A 14,624-nucleotide genomic window follows, 5' to 3' on the forward strand; every position below is an offset into this window, starting at 1 on the left:
CTGGCCACCCCCACCCAGGTCTCTCTCTTGAGATCCACAGCAGGTTAAGTCATGTATCGCCTCTGTTTTGTCCTTACTGTATTTTGGTTTTGTTTTGTTTTTTATTCCATGTGCATTGGTGGTTTTGCCTACATGTATGTCTGTATAAGGCTGTCAAATCCCATGGAACTGGAGTTACAGACAGTTGTGTGCTGTCATGTGAGTGGTGGGGGTTGAACCTGGGACCTCTGGAAGAACAGCCAGTGCTGTTAACTGCTGAGCCGTCTCCCAGGCCCCAGGCCTTTCCTTAATATTTCAAATCTCTCTTGGAAGTTAGGTGGTGTGGCATGCACCGGTGATCCCAGCACTCAGGAAACTGAAGCAAGAGTCTCACTAGCAGTTCAAGGCCAGCCTGAGGTACAGAGTAAGGCAGTCTCAAAAAAGCCAGAGAGAAGCCCAGGCCTTTACTCCCAGCACTCGGGAGGAAGAGACAGGCAAATCTCTGTGAGTTTGAGTCACAGAGTGAGTTCTAGGACAGCTAGGGCTGTGGAGAGGGTGGTGGTGGCACATGCCAGTAATCTCACACTTAGTAAGTACAGGCAAGAGGATCAAAATCCAAGGTCTACTACCTATCATTGGCTACCTAGTGAGTTCAAGGCCAGCCGAGGAGGTATCAGGAGACTGTCTCTCGAAGATAAAGGAAAACAGGGTAAGGGGTAGGGAATTGTAAAATCACCATTCCCTGTCTTTGTAAAGTGGGAAAGCGGAAGATAGACCAGGAGGGCCGAGTGTTTCAAGAGAAGTGGGAGCGAGCATATTTCTTCTTGGAGGTGCAGAACATTCCCACGTGTTTGATCTGCAAGCAGAGTGTGTCGGTGTCCAAGGAATACAACCTGCGCCGTCACTACCAGACCAACCACAGCCGGCACTATGACCAGTACTCGGGGCAAGCGCGGGACGAGAAGCTTCAAGAACTGAAAAGGGGGCTACAGAAGTATCTCGTGGGGGCCTCGGACATCGTGTGCCCCGAGCAAACATTGTCCAATGCAAGTCCACCTTCGAACACAGTGGCACAGCCCATGGAAGACCTGTCTGGGAACTTACTGAAGACATTACGACAGAAAATCCGGTCATTTGTGGCATACTCCATTGCCATTGATGAGATTACAGATATCAATGACACCACCCAGCTGGCCATCTTCATCCGAGGCGTCGATGACAACTTCGATGTGGCTGAGGAACTTTTAGACACTGTGCCCATGTCGGGCGCCAGATCTGGGAATGAGATGCTCCTGTGCGTGGAAAAGAGCCTGAAGAAATTTGGTGTGGACTGGACCAAGCTGGTGAGCGTGGCCTCCACTGGCACCCCAGCCATGGTGGACACCAACAGTGGGCTGGTGACAAAGCTCAGAGCCAGGGCAGCCTCATGTTGCAAGGGAGCCGACCTCAAGTCTGTGTGCTGTATCATTCACCCTGAGTGGCTGTGTGCCCAGAAGTTAAGGATGGGCCACGTCATGGATGTGGTGGTGGACTCTGTGAACTGTATCTGCTCCCGTGGCATGAACCATGGTGACTTCACGACACTGCTCTATGAACTGGACAGCCAATACGGCAGCCTGCTGTACCACACGTCCCTCAAGTGGCTGGGCAGGGGGCTGGTCCTCAGGAGGTTCTTCGAATCCCTAGAGGAAATAGATTTGTTCATGTCTTCCCGGGGCAAACCTGTGCCCCAGCTCAGTTCCCAGGGCTGGATCTTGGACTTGGCCTTCCTGGTGGACATGACAACACATCTCAACACACTGGACGCCTCCCTCCAAGGCCATTCACAGATGGTGACACAGATGTACGACTTCATCCGGGCCTTCCTAACAAAACTGTGTCTCTGGGAGACCCACCTGGCCAGGAACAACCTGGCCCATTTCCCCACGCTGAAATCGGTTTCCCAGAGCGATAGTGACGGGCTCAATTATATCCCCAAGATCGTGGAACTGAAGGCCGAGTTCCAGAAGCGGCTGTCAGATTTCAAGGCCTGGGAGAACGAGCTCACCCTGTTCAGCTCCCCGTTCTCCACCAAGATTGACAGTGTGCCCGATGAGCTCCAGATGGAGGTGATTGACCTGCAGTGCAACACGGTGCTAAGGACCAAGTACGACAAGGTGGGCATCCCGGACTTCTACAAGCACCTCTGGAGCAGCTACCCTAAGTACAGGAGCCACTGTGCCAAGATGCTGTCCATGTTCAGCAGCACCCACATCTGCGAGCAGCTCTTCTCCATCATGAAGCTGAGCAAGAAGGAGGCACAGCAGGGCGCAGCAACATGAGGGAGGAGACGACTGGAGCCTGACATCCCAGTACTGGGAAGTCCGAAGCAGGAGGATCTGAGTTAGAGCATGGTCAGCCTGGGCTACATATCAATATCAAGACCCAGAGAAAGTGCCGGGAGAGAAAAGGAAGGAATGGAAACCTGGCCGTTCCCGTGCACCCCCTTTTTTGTGGGGACCTAGAATGTTCCAGGTCTAATAGGTTGTTGTGAGGTGAGAACAAACTCTTAACACGTCTCGGTTTAATAAAAGCCCCTCTTGTTCGAATTGGAATCCTAATTTGCATATGTTCAGGTGACATTTGATGCCTAGCTATAGTTCAGTAAAACCCGTAACAGGCGTTTCCAGTGCTTGGTGGTGCTTATTCCTGACTAACCTGTGTTGTCCATTCACATATTGCAGTCTTCAATAAACCCACTGCGAAAGGTGTGTGTTTCTGTGTGCTGAGGGGGTGTGCATGCATACAGGGATGTCTCCCATTTTCCCAGCTTGTGGCCTGTGGTCTAGTCAGCTTCCGAGTTTAAGGACAATTGTCTACAGACATTGTCCCCTATTTTAGAATATCAGAGCCGTTCTCTGTGCCTGGGGCTACATTGTCAGGAGTGAGGTAGAAGATGAGGGTAGCTAACACAGGATCTGACAGCTAAGCTGAGGGTTAAAGGCCACCATCTCCTCCCTCTTACCCCCTTCCTCCTCCTCCCCTCCCTCTTCTCTCCTCCTCACTTTTCCTCCATCCTTTCTTTCTCTGCCCTTCTCTCTCCTCCTCCTTTGAGACATAATTTCATTATGCAGACCAGGCTGACCTGCCTCAGCTTCCAAAGATCTGGGATTACAGTACCACTCTATGACATCGGCTCTAGAATCCTTCTTTACCCTGGAATGTGACTTGGGATGCTGTGGGGGCTGACAAGCACTTCCACAGTGGGCCATGTGGGTGTGGTCTTCAGTAACCATGGCAATGTCGTGTCTGTGAAGTTGTGTGGCCAGAGAAATGGGAAGGAAACTGGCCTGGGAGCGGTTCTTTGTTTTGCCAGACCAAGCATTGATGTCTGTCAGTCAAAGGATAGGGAGAAGTGGCCCAGACAAATCCAACCAGGAAGGACACACTCACCTAATTACAGTGTATCCAGTTCACACACCAGAAAAATGTCCAGCTAGCCAGGCATGGTGGCACACACCTTTAATCCCAGCACTTGAGAGGAAAAGCCAGGTGGATTTCTGAGTTAAAGCAGTTTAGTCTGCCGAGTGCCAGGACAGCCAAGGCTACATAGAGGAACCCTGTCTTGACAAAAAGAGAAACTGTGCTCCAAAAATCCAAGCACCCATAGGCGCAAGCTGGTGAGGTCCCAAATGGCCCCTTTCTTGATGGATTTACCCTAAGGAAGCTGCCAACATTTCCTGGGTTGTGGACTCCTTGTCTCTGGATCTCAAGCCCAGAGACACTGGAATAAGCCCACTACTGCTTGTGCACTCAGGGACGCAGATGGTCAGTGGACGGTGACACCTGACTGTCTGGCAGTCATGGGTGTATTGTCCTTGCTCTCTGTAGGATTTCCCTGCACACACAGGCCTCTGGGCAGCCTTCCTGGCCAGTACACTGCAGAAGACCCTAAGGCTGGTACAAGTCAACATCTGCAAGATCAGAAATACAAAAAAACAAATGAGGGTGTGGTGGGTGCACAGTTGGAATTCCAGCCCCCAAAGATGGAGACAGGGTGATCAGGATGATCAAGGCCGTCTTCTGCCACCTAGGGAAGTCGAGGCCAGCCTGACCTACTTGAGATCCTGAATCAGCATGTGCACACATGCACACACACACATGACGGCCTATCCAAAAGAGACATCAATCAGGACTTTAGCTTAGGGGAAACAAAACAACACTAAAAATGGTACACACTTGTAATCCCAACATTCAGGAACCTGAGGCAGGAGGATCGAGGACAGATTTGGATACACAGACCTGTTTTTCCAGAAGTGAGGAAAGTATTTCATATTGTTTATTTTAGTTTGTATTTTTTAAAAGTATGTTTGTGTACCTGAGTGTATGTGCAGCACATGCATGCAGTAGCCCTTGGAAGTAAGAAGAGGGCATCAGATAACCGGGAACTGGAGTTGGAGATGGTTGTGAGCTTTGATGAGGGTTTTGGGAACTGAAACTCTATAGTCTTCTGTAAGAACAGTAAGCATTCTTAATTGCTGAGCCATCTCTTCAGCCCATTTAAAAATTATTGGCTTTTTTGTGTGTGAGCTGCAGGCTCTCGCCATATAGACCAGGCTGGTCTTACCTGCCTCTGCCTCCCTGGGATTAAAGGCATGCTCCACCTTGCCCAGATTTACAGCTGGATCTTATAGAGGCATTTTCTCTTTTATAAATTATTTTGCAGTTTATATGTACTTTTATGTGCATTGGTGCTTTGCCTGTGTACATGTCTGTGTGAGGGTGTCAGATCCCCTACAACTGGAATTATAGACAGGTGTGAGCTGTCATGTGGGTGTTGGGAATTGAACCCACAGTCAGTCGGTGCTCTTAACCTCTGAGCCATCTCTCCAACCCCATGGAGGCATTTTCTCCAATGAGGATTCCTTCTTTCAGATAATTCTAGCTTGTGTCAAGTTGATACAAGAGTAGCCAGCAGTTTCTTTGCATTGGGGGAAGGAAGGACCCACAAGGTCCTAAGGACATGAAAGCAATCAAAGTGGTGGGCACTGTCCACTAATGAGTACTGCTTCTGTCATAAGCCCCTAGGACCCTCTCTGCCAAGACTACATTTTGGGATGCAGTGGTTTGAGACGGGCTCACACTGTAGCTCAACATGATCTCAAACTCACTACTTGACCCAGGCCAACCTTGAACCTAACAGCAGATCTCTTGCCTCTTGGTTCTAAAATTACAGACATGAGCCTCTGCCTTGACCTCCCAGATGCTGGAACACAGACATACCCAATTATAGGGTACAGGGGTTGGAAGCCAGGGTGGTGCACGCTAGTCAAACACGTGGGCAATGCCCATAGTCCCTAAGGTACTGTTTCTCAACCTTCCTAATCCTATGATCCTTTAATTCCTCATGTTGTGGTGACTCCCAGCCATAAAATTGTTTTCATTGCTACTTCATAACTGTGATTTTGCTGCTATTATGAATTTTAATGTACATATCTGTGTCTTCCCATGGTCTTAGGCCATCCCTGTGTAAGGGTCTCAACCTACAGATTGAAAACTAATGAAATCGGCCTTATGCAAAGTTGTTCCTGGGAAAGACTAAAGCAATATGCAACCAGACCTTTCTGTTCCTGCAAACTTCCCCAGCAGCGCTCACTGCCCCCTCTCATCCTAGCAATACCCCTGAAGGGAAGCCCAGCCCTGTCCTTGGCTGCAGAGCCTCAGTCCACTCCAAACAACATTTATTAAGGCAATCGAGGAACCTCTGACCCCAGGCTATATACAAATATATACAGGTATAGGGATGCGACATCTTCGGTGGGCGGTGCGCCCTCACACGGCGGATGCCAGCTTCCGCTTGGTGCTCTCTGTGCAGCGATGCAGGATGAGGTCTGCACTGGGTCGCGGGGGAACCGCGGGCTGAGCCTTGCCATGCTGACTTGACAGATTTTCTGCAAAGGAATGTCGGGACCATCAGAGGCTCCGCCCCAGCCCTAAACTGCGTGTTTTTCCTAGTTCTGATCCTGTTGTCGTCCCCCCCCCCCAAACCCCAACACACGCACCCTAAAGCCCACCCCGCCCCGGTTAGGTTCTAGCCAGCCCTTACACCTGGGGCCCTTAAGAGTTAGCTCCTCCCTCTAGCCCTGGCCCCGCCCCCTTCTGGCTCCTACTCTTTGTGCCCTCCACACTCTGTGGTCCAGGTCGCGCAGGGCGACGGCGCTGCTGCATGAATCTGACACTGTTGCGGCGGTAGGCGTCCTGGCTGAGGCGCTTCCGAGAGCGCTGGTGGATACTCTGCGCATTTCGGATGGTTGACCTGGCCCAGCAGAATGGAGGTGTCAGCACCTTGGAGTCCCTGTCCCCAGGATTCGGGGTGGGCACCCCTGGGGCCCCAAGCCTGACCTGAGAAAGTTGGGTGCGGAAAGGCAGTAGCACCCTGAAATCTGCCCTCAGCAAGTGGATGCAGAGGGACTGTGACATCCCCTCAGGTCCCAAGCCTACATTTAGCTAGTGGAGTGCAGGCAGGAGAACCTGTAAGAGCTGTGGGCGTCGTGGATCTTACCCTGTCTCAGATTTCAGACCTGTTTCCCTCTGCCACCAACATGTCCTGACTTTGGCACTGCCCAGGCCTCACTGGCCATCCCAAAGGACTCTAAGCATCAGTGGGCTCCTCACTACCTCTGTCCCTGCCTTCCCCTCCATTCCTGTGTCTGCCACATCCTGCAACGTCATCGGCGCAGCACTAACCCTGGTAAATGCCTACCCTTCCAGGGACCCGTGGCCCTCCCTCAGGTCTTCCTCAGACCTGCCGGGGGGGGGGGTCTCTCTCACCTTCGTGGTGGTGCCCCGTGGCCTCGGATCAGCCTCTGGGCCTGGGTCATCTCCTCCCCTGCCTTCTGCAGATACATGGATGGGAAGTAGCCGGTGGTGTCCCCTTTCCTGTAAGGGGGGCCACATTGGAGGCTCAGACAGTCGTGAGGGGTGTGTGCACAGAGCTGGAGGGCTTCAGAGTGCCTCAACCATGGCTCCAGATGCAGGCTAAGGGATTTCAAACATTCACACCCAAGGAGCCATGAGCCCCCCCCCCACTCCCAGCCCTCCCTTTCAAGTCTGGGCAGGGGAAGGAAATTAGATGTATACCCTGCAGTATTTGTTGTGACACTTTTAAGAGTCTCCGTGTCATTTTCCTTGTTGCTTGCTTTTGTAACTCCAGAATCACAAGCCAAGTCAGCTCAGAGCCCAAGTGAGGTCCCCTGAGCCCACTCAGGGAGATGCATGCAGGAGGAGGGGCTCTCCTACCTGACCACCCACCAGCCGTCCAGGAGCTTATGAATGACCTCGATGGCTTCACCCTCTGACAGGGACACTTCATCCTCTTCCACAGCAGCGTAGGCTTTGATGGTTACATATGGTTCACCTGGTCCACAGACGGAACACCAGGGGCAATGAGAGGCTACTCCCTCCTCCCTGGGCTCTAGGCTTGCCCCAACTGTGCAGCTGCCACAAGTCCCTCCTCTATCCCCTCAGATCTACACCTTTTCCTCTCCCTTTCTAGGTTTTTTGTTTGTTTGTTTTAAGACAGGGTTTCTCTGTGTAGCTTTGTAAAGCAGGCCGACCTCAAACTCTCAAGAGATCTGCCTGCCTCTGCCTCCCGAGTGCTGGGATTAAAGGCGTGCGCCACCACCGCCCAGCTTCCTTTCTAGGTTTTATTTTAAACAGTATAAAGATGGCACCAAGGGTTTGCAGCATGAAGTGAAAGAGCTCATCTGCTGGACCATGCTGCAGCCCCTCACTGGGGGATTCTAGGCAGGTGCTCTACCACCGAGCCACACCCACATTGGAGGGTGTGTGTGTGTGTGTGTGCGTGCGCGCACACGCACGTGCAGGTACACTGGTTAGATGTCACAAGCTGTCATTTGGAAAGTGGGAACCTCTATTGAGGAGAATATATCTCCATCAGAATGGGCTGTAGGCAAGCCTATGAGGCATTTTCTTGTTAAATGGTAGATGTGGGGAGACTCAGCTCACTGTGGGCAGGGCCATCCCTGGTCAGGTGGTCCTAGATTGTATAAGAAAGCTAGTAAGCAGCATCCCTTCATGGCCTCTACTTGAGTTACTGCCTCCAGGTTCCTGCCCTGACTTCTCTAGGCAATGGATTGTTACTTGGAAGTACAAGGGAAATAACCCCTTTCCTCCCAAAACTTGGTTTTGGTCATAGTGGTTATCACAGCAATAGAAAGTAAACTAGAGCCAGGCAGCAGTAGGGCCCGCCTTTAATCCCAGCACCCAGGAGGCAGAGAGAGGCAAGCAGACCTGCATGAATTCAAGACCAGCCTGGTCTACAAAGTGAGTTCCAGGACAGCTAGGGCTACACAGAGAAACCCTGTCTTAAAAACAAAAGACACACACATACACACACACACACACACACACACACACAGAGAGAGAGAGAGAGAGAGAGAGAGAGAGAGAGAGAGAGAGAAGAAAAAACTAGAAACACATACACACCCTTTTTTTTTTTTTTTTTTTTTTTGCACCATGGTGTCCCTGTGTTCCTGACTGGGACATGCTTTGCAGCCTGCCATGCAGCTTTAGACTGGAGCTTCTCCTGTAGGAGCCTCCTGAGTCAATGAGGTGCCAGACATGCCCCACCACACCCAGGTACAATTTCTCAATCTTAAAATGTGACCAAGCAATTCTGCTTTCAGATTCAGTGCAGACGGTTCAAGCCCTGGAGCTGCCAGCTTCCCCCTTGGGTGGGGATGAGGACACTGTCCTCAGGAAACTGTCCTTCCCAGCCTCAGTGAGCTCAGCTTTCTGCTCCCTGCTCCTTGTAAACCAGGCTCCGCATTGCACACACGGTCCCAGTGGTCTTCTCCTCCCTGTCTCTCTCTGCCTCCTATTTTTCTGACCAACAACACTGCCATCTACCCAGGCCTCCAAGCTAAAAATAACAGAGGAGTACTTTCCTCTCCTTCATCCCACACTCCATATTGCCTCGGAGGGCAGGAAGTACCTGCATAGTTGGGATCCGGGTCCTCTGCTTCATCGGGACTGTCAAGGGGCTCCAAGTAGGACGCAGGGACCCAGCCTCTCTTGGTCTTCATCTGGCAAAACCACCAGCCTATGTCAAGAGCACAGAGGGATAGGTGAGGGATGGCTCCTGGCAGCCTTCTTCAGCCATAAGGGTGATGAGGACAGAGGAAAGAATACCAAATGCTCTTATTCAGCAACATCCCCAAACTCCACACCCAGATCCCGCCCTGGCTGCATGAGCTCACAGTCCTTTGCAATGAGCAGGTGGGATGGCACCTCTAAGTGCAACCCCGGCATGGGACAGGCCTGAGCTGGGGGCCAAAGGCTGCTAGGGCCTCTGCATGGAACTCTGGGCTCTGTCACCCCAGGACCAGGGGAGGGGGAGGGCTGACCACTCTCGCTCTTCTCTACAACGTCCACCACGTCTCCAGTAGCCACAGTCATCTCTGTGCGGGAGCTCTTCTCATAGTCAGCGATGGCACGATAGGTTTGAAGGATAATGGGGCCTGTGATGTCTGCAGGGCCAGAGGGGGACAGGGTGAGTGGACACAGCAGGGAAGGCAGTCCCCTCGTGGACTATTCTAATTAGGCAAAGACGCGTTTCATTTGTTTATGCTGCATTTGTTTAACGATGTAAGGATGTGTGTTTAATTATGTAAAGATGTGTTGCATCTGTTTCACCTTGTCTGCCTAAGGCACCTGATTGGTCTAATAAAGAGCTGGACAGCCAATAGCTGGGCAGAGAAAGGGTAGGTGGGGCTGGCAGGCAGAGAGAATGAATAGGAAAACTCTAGGCTCGAGAATCGAAAGAAGAACAAGAAGGAGGAAAGAGGAACACACCGGGCCCGAAGCCAGCCAGCCAGCCAGCCATAGAGACAGCAAGCAAGAAAAGGTAAAACGTCCGAAGACAAAAGGTAGATACAGAGAAACGGGTTAAGTTAAAAGAGCTGGCCAGAAACATGGTTAAGCTAGGCCGAGCATTCAAAGCTAACGAGTCCCTGTGTTATGATTTGAGAGCTGGTTGGTGGCTTAAGAGGAAAAGCCTGGCACACAGTGCCCTGTGGGGGACACTGAGGAAAGCATGGACAGCTGCTGCAGGCGTGTTGGAGTGGCCACACTGCAGAGTGAACCGGCCGAGCTCACAATGGCAGTCCTGCATGTACTGAGCATCTAGCACCTTTCACACAAGGAGGGTGCTAGGAACTCTGTTCTCCATGGATGGGGTTAGCACGCTCCCAGACTGCCTTCTGTGGCCTTTGAATGCATTGTTTTGACACAGGGTCTCGCTGGGTAGCTCTGGCCTGGAACTCACTATGTAGATTAAATTGGACTGGAACTCATTATAGATCCGCCAATCGCTGGGCGCCTCCCACCCCCGGGCACATGCAGCCCTCTCACCAGCTACGTCGCTCTTGGCGTCTTTGGGCATCAGGTATGTCTCTGGCTTCTTCACCCTGGAGAAAGAACAGGCAATATGGAGCAGACCCTCAGCCTCCCATTGCAGAAGGGAAGGCTTTAGGTTAGACCTGCAGGAGGACTTCCCAAAGGTGAAAGGAACCAGGGAAAGATGGTTAATGCAGAGAGAAGGTACCCACTAGCCCAGCCCTGGGAGCTTAGGAGTGAGGGGTTGTCTACACAGCCAGACTTAGAAACCGGGACAGAGGAAGCAGAGCCTACTGCAGACCCTAGGGCGATGGCAAAGGCCTTCTCCACCAGCTAGACAGAGATGCTTGGCCTGGGAGGGTCCCCCATCAGCTCTCTGGCGGGAAGCGGGGGGACTTTACGGCGTCCAGCATGGTGTAATGAGCCCATGTAGATGCAGTGTTGGCCAGGTCCCAGGTTTTTGAGCATTTTGTGCCTGTGGGTCAGTCCCTCGCCCTCTCTAAACTTAGGTCTCCCCACCGTCTGTGTGTTGTCCTCCTGAGCCCTCCTCAGGGAGGTAAATACTCACTGGCTGTTGGTGGGCAGCTTCAGGTCATCAGGCCGAACTTTGAAGAAATCCAACAGGTGTGGGCAGCGGGAGATCTTCACGGGCAATCCCATGAGGGTGTTGAAGTACTCTGTGAGCGTGCCCTGGCGGCTCTCAGCAGCACGCTGCCCATCAAACCATCTGGGTGCTGGGTAGGGGCACCAGAGACCCATGAGTATGCACACAAGGTCAAGTCCAAATGTATGTGGGAAGTTGTTTTGGAGAGCAGGGGAGGGGCCCTGGGCCAGGGGTCCCCGCTGAGGGGCTTAGTCGTGCTCACCCGGGAGGTGTGGAATGATTCTGTTCTCTGTGTGGATCTCGCCAGCCTCGATGGGGAACATCTCCTTTAGCATTTTCTAGATAGAGGAAGAAAACCTGGGCTGGGGTCCAAGGCAGAGTGCTTACCTAGCACTGGTGAAGTCTTGGGTCCCACCCTGAGCATTGCATAAACTGGGTGTAGGGGTGCAGTACTGTCACCCCAGCACTCAGGAAGTGAGGCAGGAAGATCAAAAGTTCAAAGTCATCCTTAGCTGTGTAGCGAGTTTGAGGCCAGCCTAAGGTACGTGAGAAAAAAAGGGGGGTACTCCAAAAGATCTACATTGGAGCTGTTCCAAACCCTCACTGGGCCAGGTGTTGGTGGTGAACGCCTCTAATCCCAGCACTGGGGAAGCAGAGGCAGGTGGAGCTCTGAGTTTGAGACCAGCCTGGTCTACAGAGCAAGTTCCAGGACAGGCTCCAAACCTACACAGAGAAACCCTGTCTCAAAAATACTAAACCAAAAAACAAAACAAAAAACACTGGAAGGGGAAGCCATTGCCCGTCCCCACCCCCACATGCTGCCTCCTGTCTAACACGCATCTCTCCCATCTCTTATTTTGTTTACATTGTTCATAGTGCCACCTGGGGACACTCCAGGCTGATCTTGCCCCAGTGCATTTACATATGAAATACTGTGTGTCTGTCTGTCCCTGTCTCATTTGCTTATTTTTTCCAAAACAAATAGTCCTGGCTGTACTAGAACTCACGCTACAGACTAGGCTGGCCTCGAACTCAGAGATCCCCCTGCCTCTGCCTCTTGAGTGCTGGGAATAAGGACATGTGCCACAACCTCCCGGCCATTTATTTATTTTGAGACGGAGTCTCACTTTGTAGCCCTGGCTGCCCCTGGAAGTCAGTATGTAGGTCAGGCTGGCCTCTTCAGAAACATGCTGAGCTTTGGGCCTACAAAGGCAGAGCAGCAGCTGAGTGCCCCCCAACACTCACATGGAACTCGTAGATCTCCGTGAATTTCCTGTAGACGACCTTCTCCGACAGATCCTGCCACTTCACCAGGAACATGTACACCTGGAGGGGTATCAGCGCATGGAGGGCCACTCAGCGCCCACAAGTACCATGCTATACCCCTGGGCTGTCTCTTAGCCTTGGATGGAAGCCTGGAGGGTTGTTGTGAGACAGTCCTTGGGGGGTAGCCTGGGTCATAAGATAGGTGTGAACTTTGTGGGCTCAGGGTAGCTAACTGTAGCTTTCAGGAGATGGTCAACATCTGGTGTGTTTGAAAATTCTTTTCACATTTATTCGGTGTGTGTGTGTGTACACACATAGACGTACACGTATGTGTACATGTGCATGGCATGGGTGCATGTGGAGGCCAGAAAAGACAACTTGTGGGAGTCCATCATCATCTACCTCCAGGGTTCTGAGGAGTGAGCTCAGATCATCAGACATGGTAGCATGTCTATTACTTGCTGAGTCATCTCATCATCTCAACTCCTTTCTTCCTGTCTTTCTTCTTTCTTTCTTTCTTTCTTTTAATGGATATGGTGTTGGGCCTGCATGTATGTCCATGCACCACATGCATGCAGTGTCTCTGGAGACCAGAAGAGGGCATCAGATCCCCGGGGGTGAGAGTTACACCTGACTGTGAGTCATCATATGGGTGCAGGGAATTGGACCCTGATCCTCTTAAGGAGCAGCCAATATTTGCTTACTTTCGTATTGCCGGTTTAGGGGCTTGAACCAAGGGCCTTGAGTATGCTACTCAAGTGCCACAGTCCCAGTCCCCAGCTGTGCTTTCTATGTGGCTTCTCTCAAAGGACAGGGGTGGGAAAATTTGTCCCCACTGTGCAAACAGAGGCAGGGACCTTTAAGAACAGAGTGGGGACTAGGAAGGATAGATGGCTCATCGGAAAGATGGAAAGTGGAAGACAGCACTGAGTATATCCACAGGGTGCCTAGCACCCATACTGGGGCTCACAACCATCTGGTACTCCAGTTCCAGTTGATCTGGTGCCCTCTTCTGGCCTCCAAGGGCACTGCACATGCCTGACTTCCCATATATATGGGTGAAATACACAAAATAAAAATAATTTATTTCCTTATTTATGGGGCTTAGTGAAAAGTCTTCAGGTTGTTGGGATGACATAAGGACAAACACAGTCTGAGCTACTCAGGCAATAATTCATACTAGTCATGAGAAGGAAACAAATTGACTTCTGCAACAGGAAAGGGGGATCTTAAACCAAAGACAAGGTCTCATGGAGCAATTTGACAGCTATCACAGGAGAGAGAGAGAGGCCTGCAATCCCAGCATTTGGAAGATGAAGTGGGAAGTTTGCCTTGAGTTCTGGCTATCCTAGGCTATATTGAGAGACTCTAAAAATACCCCTGAAATTGTCTGTAGTGGGAAAGGAATGGAGGATATGAAGAAAACACCTAGAGTGACCGCAATGCTCTTTTTCTGTGGCTTTGGCTTACAAAGTCTGGGATGACTCAGAATATTTATTTTAGAGAAGGAGGGCAGAAGGGAGAGAACTTAGCTCATAGTGCTGCTGTAAGTGTCCCACGCAAGCTCTGCACAAATATGGGGTGGCGCTTGTCTCTTGCCCCGGGTGTGTATAGATCCAAGGGCAGAGATTGTTCCAACTCACCTCCCCCAGGGCAAAGGGGCCACTCTCCTCCCTCCTGGTGATGTCACCTCCTGGGGCGCTAACCTCTAATGTGACCAGCATCATGGGAGAGACAAACAGCTCCCCTCTCTGCAGGGCCTCTCCCTGTGCTGACTAGACAGGGAGGTTTCCAGGGAGGAGCGAGCCTTGGTCCTAAACACTGGACGCCGGGTGGTGGCTCATGAGCATGGATGGGGGCTCAGTGAGCCAAGCAGTTGAGAAGGACACACGCACAGGGGTGTCTGTCCAGGATGGCAGAATCTTCTGCAGACACCCAAGAGAAGCCTGAGGCCCAAAGACCAGAGACCCCATGCCCTAAAGGTCCCCTCCCCCTCATATCCTTCCCTGGTCCCCCTCCCCCTCATATCCTTCCCTGGTCCCCCTTCCCTTTATATTCTTCTCTGGTCCAGGTGGCCTTCTGGTAGCACCAGGATGACAGCACTGTCCCCACTGTGGGCTCCTGCAGGGGACTCAGGCTACTCACATAGTGTTGGCTGGGAACGAAGCGCTTCTCGAAGCCCAGGAGGGCGATGTGGCGAATGAAAGTGTCCCCCATGGCTGGGCGTGAGTGGCTGGACCACTTCTCCCTATAGCCTGGGCCGAGCTGAGCCTTAAATACACTCAAAAGCGGAAGTTCTGTTGCTTGTGGGGTGGGGGTGGGAAGAGCCCAGGGCACTCTTGCTGTCTTTCACTTTCTGGGGATTGTTTGAGCCCCA

General features: G+C 51.8%; 2 protein-coding genes across 2 annotated transcripts in view; one reads left to right on the forward strand and one right to left on the reverse strand.

Moving 5' to 3' along the window:
- The window catches only part of LOC127236891 (general transcription factor II-I repeat domain-containing protein 2), a 32,908-nt gene extending 30,184 nt beyond the window's left edge, over positions 1 to 2,724 (forward strand). The window contains exon 16 of the mRNA XM_051204862.1: positions 736 to 2,724. Coding sequence (XP_051060819.1) covers positions 736 to 2,300 — 1,565 coding nt within the window. The 3' untranslated portion in view covers positions 2,301 to 2,724. The remainder of the gene's footprint in view (positions 1 to 735) is intronic.
- Positions 2,725 to 5,682: 2,958 nt separating this feature from the next.
- Ncf1 (neutrophil cytosolic factor 1) lies at positions 5,683 to 14,507 on the reverse strand. Its single transcript, XM_051204870.1, has 11 exons — positions 14,393 to 14,507; positions 12,227 to 12,307; positions 11,244 to 11,319; positions 10,946 to 11,111; positions 10,393 to 10,448; positions 9,387 to 9,509; positions 8,975 to 9,082; positions 7,258 to 7,375; positions 6,790 to 6,897; positions 6,129 to 6,274; positions 5,683 to 5,909 (listed from the first exon to the last, which is right to left on the reverse strand). Exons 1-11 carry the CDS (start codon positions 14,462 to 14,464, stop codon positions 5,791 to 5,793), a joined length of 1,173 nt encoding a protein of 390 aa, XP_051060827.1. The 5' UTR covers positions 14,465 to 14,507; the 3' UTR covers positions 5,683 to 5,790.
- Positions 14,508 to 14,624: the final 117 nt, after the last annotated feature.

Source organism: Phodopus roborovskii, unplaced genomic scaffold (genome assembly GCF_943737965.1).
Source record: "Phodopus roborovskii unplaced genomic scaffold, PHOROB, whole genome shotgun sequence".
Lineage (NCBI taxonomy): Eukaryota > Metazoa > Chordata > Mammalia > Rodentia > Cricetidae > Phodopus > Phodopus roborovskii.

Excerpts from the sequence above, each read along its gene's own strand:
- Ncf1 (XM_051204870.1), bottom strand. The coding sequence starts at position 14,464 with ATGGGGGACACTTTCATTCGCCACATCGCCCTCCTGGGCTTCGAGAAG. Across the intron at positions 11,320-12,226 it reads CGGAGATCTACGAGTTCCAT|AAAATGCTAAAGGAGATGTT; the intron begins GTGAGTGTTGGG and ends TCCTCTATCTAG. Across the intron at positions 6,898-7,257 it reads GACGGCTGGTGGGTGGTCAG|GAAAGGGGACACCACCGGCT; the intron begins GTAGGAGAGCCC and ends CCCCCCTTACAG.